The 6,000-nt window shown below is 50.2% G+C and overlaps 1 protein-coding gene across 1 annotated transcript in view; it reads left to right on the top strand.

Annotated features, from left to right (window-relative positions):
* LOC108574961 (BMP-binding endothelial regulator protein) overlaps nt 1-5,257 on the top strand; it is a 6,305-nt gene extending 1,048 nt beyond the window's left edge. The window contains exons 2-10 of the mRNA XM_017937639.1: nt 461-546; nt 1,710-1,809; nt 2,314-2,490; nt 2,573-2,755; nt 2,833-3,104; nt 3,201-3,360; nt 3,452-3,639; nt 3,723-4,123; nt 4,210-5,257. Of these exons, the coding sequence (XP_017793128.1) occupies nt 461-546; nt 1,710-1,809; nt 2,314-2,490; nt 2,573-2,755; nt 2,833-3,104; nt 3,201-3,360; nt 3,452-3,639; nt 3,723-4,123; nt 4,210-4,471 (1,829 nt within the window). The 3' untranslated portion in view covers nt 4,472-5,257. The remainder of the gene's footprint in view (nt 1-460; nt 547-1,709; nt 1,810-2,313; nt 2,491-2,572; nt 2,756-2,832; nt 3,105-3,200; nt 3,361-3,451; nt 3,640-3,722; nt 4,124-4,209) is intronic.
* The last annotated feature ends 743 nt before the right edge of the window (nt 5,258-6,000 follow it).

Here is a 6,000-nt window from a genome sequence, read left to right as displayed (position 1 = left end):
GGGAATAGTATAGGAATGGCGTACTTTTTAAAGAAAGGCTGCTTAAAGTGTGCAGGAATACGTGCGCGTGAGGGAACCGAGAGGAACATTGATGATGGCTGCGCCTACCAAACACGACGTGCATCGTTTTCGATGGATCGCGCCTGGGGGAAAGAATTTTTGCCCTTCGATGCGTGTGTCACCACGTGTCAAACCAAGCGAGTAAGTAGCAGAACGAAAAGACGTATTACCTACGCGCGGCAATCCATAGTCAACGAGGAAGCATCACGGAACGGTCGACTCACCGAACGGCCGTCACCGTTGGATTATCGGCATCAGTAATCGATATCGGCTAATCGCGACGTGTACCGATTGCCCCTCCCCCCTTCCGTCTCTCTTTCTCTCACTCTCTCACTATTAGCCTGTACTCACAGCGGACACAAACGCATTGTCATTCGCCGTTCGCGGCCTCTGTTTGCAGGAAGCCGAGAAACATGCGACGTCGAGGGAGAAGATTTCACCGTGGACAAGATCCCGAACACCAGGTGTTTCAATTGCTTGTGCAAGGTAAGTCGAGATGCGAGTCGTATCTCGGTGCGGTCACGGAGGCTCGCACGACCAGATTCGTCCATCCGTCCGTCCGTCGTTCTCCGGTTAGATTCGCCGATCTTGCTTATGTATCTCTCTAGACCTATGGGACGCGAAAATTCTTCTAAATACGATGTCAGCAAAATTATTAGCCGCCGGGTAATTATCTCTGCGCGAGTTTCGTTCGTTGACTCTCTCTTCGATTCAATTCTTGTCTTGTAAACTAACGCGTACACAGTCAGCCACAGAGTGGTATGGCCCATTGGGAGAGCTAAGGCGATCGATCGGTCTCGAAGGCGTTTCGAGTCTGGTTCAGCGTGTTTGATTCGATTCAAGCTTGATCTCCCCAGCCGCTCTTCTTCTCTCTCTTTTTCTCTATCATACCAGTGCTAGCTGGAGGTTTCTCTCGGAATTTCTTTATCCGCGAATCTTTCGAAAAGGTTGCGCTCTTCGATTTCACTGGCGGGCATCGTACGAACGCGAACGTTCACAACGCCTTCACCGATCGTCCTAATCTTTGTTATTTTCGAGAGCCGCGCGACCTTCTTGCGTTCTCGCCGTATGAGAGACCACCCGTGACCCGCGTTAAATTGCTTTACGTAATTCAAACGGCAGATAAATCTCAAGGGTTTAATTATAGGCCGCGATAACGCAGAAGCGAGTGAGAAATAATTACGCCAAAGTCGGACGATACGAGGCGACGAAATCGGGTCGGGAACCGATCCGCTCGTTCGTCTCTGGTCGTGACCTCGTCCATCGAACAACCGAACACGTTCCACTGTCTTCTCTTCGCTTCTCTTCCCTTCCCTTCCCTTCCCTTCCCTTCCCTTCCCTTCCCTTCCCTTCCCTTCCCGTCCCTTTCCTTCCCGTCCCTTTCTCTTCTCTTCTCTTCTCTTCTCTTCTCTTCTCTTCGCTTCTCTTCTCTTCGCTTCTCTTCTCTTTTCGTCCCTCCCCTCCCCTCCCCGCCCCTCCTCTTCTCTTCTCTTCTCTTCTCTTCTATTCCCATCCCTTCCCTTCCCTTCCCTTTCCTTCCCATCTCTTCTCTTCCTTTCTCTCCTCCTCCCATTTCTTCTCTTCTTTTCCCATTTCTTCTCTTCTCTTCTCTTCTCTTCTCTTCTCTTCTCTTCTCTTCTCTTTCGCAGAACGGCTTCGTCGAATGCAGGAAGCAGCAATGCCCTAGCATCGAGGGTTGCTACACGTTGCTGGAGCCACACGAGGACGAATGCTGCCACGAGTGCAAAGGTATGCGATGAAATTCTCGCGTCCAAGAGAACGAAGAAGAGTGTGTATATAGAGACGGGCGGGATAAGGAGAACGAGCTTCGTCGAGAGGAATGTCCGGGGCGGAGCATTGTTCCCCGGGGCACAAAGGCGCTTCTGTTCGTCGATACTGGCCGATAAACCCGAGGAACTTCGGCATCGAGTGTGTTTACACCGGCACCCCCGTCCGCCGACAGATGCTTCGCTCGGCCTTATCTCTTTCTCTATTAATTACGTTACGCGTGATGCAAGCTCGTCCCTGTTCGCCTGCATCTCCAAGGAGCAACCAAATTCGCCTCTCGAAGGGCTTGATCTCCCCCGCCGCTCTTTCTCTCTCTCTCTCTCTCTCTCTCTTTCTCTCTCTCTCTCTCTCTCTCTCTCTTTCTTTCTCTCTCTCTCTCTCTCTCTCTCTCTCTCTTCCTCTATCACACCGGTGTTGGTTGGACTATTCTCTCGGAATTTCTTTATCCGTGATTCTTTCGCAAAGGTTGCGTGCGCAATGGAGTGTACCATGGATCAGAGACTGAGTGGACCGAGGGAAACGATGCGTGTAGAATCTTCACTTGCAAAGCTGGAGTGATCACAGAGTCTAGACTCCACTGTTATACGCCATGCTCGAATCCTATCCCTGCTCCAACTGGTCAGTGTTGTCCAATATGCGCGGGTAAGTAGGCCAGCAGCTTTTCGTTCGTTTATTTAGACGATTACACGATGATTCAGACGGTGTAATGTTTGATGGTTCACAGGATGCCACGTGAACGGACAAATGGTAACAGCGGACAGATCGGTAACGACCACGGAAGATCCTTGTGTGACTTGCAGATGCAACAGTGGCAGGTTAACCTGCGCGAAACAAGCCTGCCCGGTGCTCCACTGTCCTGGCTCCAAGATCGTCCACGATCCTGGCGAATGTTGTCCACGTTGCACAGGTATATAATCTGTTTCTACCGAACGAAACGATGCAACCACCAATCCAATCTCACAATCCTTTGCATATGGCAAACAGGTAGCGGAAGGTACTTGTCGCCGCCGAAAGGAGCATGTATGCTGGGATCAGTTCTCTACAATTCTGGTAATCAATTCTACCTGGATCAATGCACCAAATGTAGCTGCTCGAATTCGGCTGTTTCTTGTATTCGAGAAACCTGCCCAGTGCATGACTGTCCCGCTGAACACCAAATAGTTCTGCCTGGTCGTTGTTGTCCCCAGTGTCCAGAAGTGGAAGAGGTTCGACCGTCGTGTACTTACGCGGGCAAAACTTACGGGGCGAGTATTTTTGTCGCTATTGCGCGCATAGCTATGTTACGGTTACGTTAGGTTACGGTATGTTAGGTTTCGTTCAAAGATTTAAAGGTTCTTTTTTGTCCTAGGCAGGATGGCGAAACTTGGAAGCTTGACTCGTGCAAGGCATGCGCTTGCATGCAAGGTAAAGTGCGGTGTGCGATGCCGATGTGTCCACCGCTGAATTTGCCCTGCCCTCCAAATTCGAGGCTGGAGCACCCCGAGGGCCAGTGCTGTCCGCGTTGCGTCGAAAGTGAGTGTGATGGCATCGAGAATTCTAATTCGGATCGTTAGTACGATCGTTGGGATTCGGTTGATTAAGGTTGTTATACGCGTTACGATAGGCGACGGCGTGTGCACCGTGTTCGGAGACCCTCACTATCGCACCTTCGACGGCAAGTTCTACAGCTTCAAGGGATCGTGCAAGTACCAACTGGCGAGCGATTGCTCCGGGCACACGTTCAGCGTGCGGGTGACGAATGACGCCAGGTCAACGAGATTCTCTGCGTGGACGAAAACGATCGCCATTAAGGTGGGGGGAAGTGCGAACCGGACGCAGTGGCGACCGATCGGGCGACGATCGAGCTGACTCGAGTCTGTTTGCGGTGGCCGTAGGTGGGCGACTTGAAGGTGAATCTCGGTCAGAAGATGCGAGTGAAGGTAAACGGGAAGAAGGTGGAGCTGCCGTATCGCGTGGCGAACCGGCTGGACGTGAACCGAACGGTGGACAGCATAATCGTAAGCACGCAGATCGGAATCAAGGTTCTCTGGGACGGGATCAGTTTTCTCGAAGTGTCGGCGCCGACTTCGTACAGAGGCCGGCTTTGCGGTCTCTGCGGAAACTTCAATTCCCTGCCGAAGGACGACTTTACCAATCGAAGGGGCAGACTGTTGCAAGATCCTCAGCCGTTCGGCCAGTCCTGGCTGGTAGGCGGAGCCAAGAGGAGCTGTACCAGGCCGAAATTAGTTGCAAACTTGGATCGGGCGAGACGATGCAGAGGACGAAAAGATCACCGGTAAGAGCACGAACCTCTTGTTTATCTTATGCTTGCCTATCACCATTAAACCACGCACGAATATCTCTGTCTCGATATGCGCTCAGGTTGTGTAACCGGCTGAGGTCGCAGATCTTCGACGCTTGTCACAAGAAGGTGAACCCGACAATGTACTACAAGGCCTGCCTGCAGGACATGTGCGAATGTCCCAGCGAGAACTGCTACTGCGAGTCGTTCACCGCGTACGCGCACGAGTGCAAGAGGTTGGGCATTCAGTTGCCCCATTGGCGAAAATCGACCAGATGTCGAACCGGATGGGACCAGTTCTCAGGATCCGGGACGCAGCTCGGTCCACGTTTCCCTTCATGATCCCTTCTTCGTCCTTTCTCTCGAGTCTCGCGAAAGGACAAATAGACAGACAAGGAGAGTGTGTGCGTGCGTGCATGCGCAATCCTTGTCCCTCTCTCGCTCTCTATCCGCGTTTGTCGGATGGATATTCTCAGCTAGTCACCCGCGTTTCTCCCGCGCCGATCGAAGCAAATCGCGCAAACGAATAAACGCACCACCGTGTCCCGATGTTTTATACTTTTTGCTCGCGAAAAGGACTTCCTCCTCTTCCGCTCCTTTCTCTTCCCTTAGTGATCTTTTTTCGAAAGCTCAGACGATTCCGGAGCACCGTGCAGTATTTCGGCCGATGAGCAGGCTCGCGGCATACCGTCTACGTCCTAGAGCGTCTACACGCTCGACCGCGCGTCAATACCCCTACATCTCCTCCTCATCCTCATCCTCGCCCTCTTCTAGATTATTCTTTTATCAAAGATGTAAGGAACTACCTACACCCCCATCTCCTTCCCGCTCATTGTCCCTTCTTCCTTCGTGCTTTTCCACTTTTCACGGCATTCCGTGCGTATGTACATAAACGTGCACTCTTCGATCTCGGCGAGATATCGTCGATTGTATTGTACATAGATTCGTAGGACCAAACTTGCCGAGGAAACGCATCGATTTATCACGTGACGTCTTTTTACCGCAATCTTCATATTTTCTTATCCGTCGCTTTACCCCGTTATACTTTCGTACTTTTCTATAAGCTCACCTCGATCCTCGTACACAACTTTACTCCTACCCCCTTCCCGTTCCACTACTCTCCACTTTACTATATCTGATACGAAAATGTACATAGCCTGAGTATGATCGTGAATGTTTCATGGAAAAATCGGAAATATACCGGAGATAGTCCAAAGCCTTAGCCAATTTGTATCGACTATAGTATAGAGAGATATTCTGGCACGTATCGAATACAAACGAAATAAATGAATTATATTCATAAACGTAGCCTATTTCACCCTGCCATTCGAATAAGAAAAAGAGGTTTCTAAATACTTACCGATCGAGTTCTCTGCTTTCGTTCAACTTCGAGACGTAATCCAATAGTCAAGGTATAATAAAATTGGCCTGGTCCGAAAATGAACGAAGCATGTTTGTGAAGTTGGAGGTACAGTATGTAGAAACATCCTTGTAAAAAACACTGCTCCGTTTACATTGTGCGATCTGTACTTTTCTCGAAGTTCCCGCTATACCTTGAATGACTGAATCAGCCGCAAAACGTGGCGGCCGTGACGCGCGACTTTTGATGCTTTACCGCGATGAGCATATACCATTTCGAACGAAAGAAATTTCCTTTCACGACGAACACACTGTATGCACGATCATTACAACCAATATTTTCACACGAATCCGATATTTATTCATATACGCGAACCGCCAGGAATAATCGTGAAGTGCGAAGAAGGTTTAACAATGAAGTTTAACGCGCGCGAAAGATCGGCGTTTAACTAGCTAGGAACTTAACTGGTAGGAACACGGGGAAGCTATAGGACACTAATAACTTGTACTAC

The sequence above is a fragment of the Habropoda laboriosa genome, unplaced genomic scaffold, assembly GCF_001263275.1.
Source record: "Habropoda laboriosa isolate 0110345459 unplaced genomic scaffold, ASM126327v1 scaffold210, whole genome shotgun sequence".
Classification (NCBI taxonomy): Eukaryota; Metazoa; Arthropoda; class Insecta; order Hymenoptera; family Apidae; genus Habropoda; species Habropoda laboriosa.
Note: the sequence above shows the minus strand (reverse complement) of the source record. Positions and strands in the feature narration are given on the sequence as shown.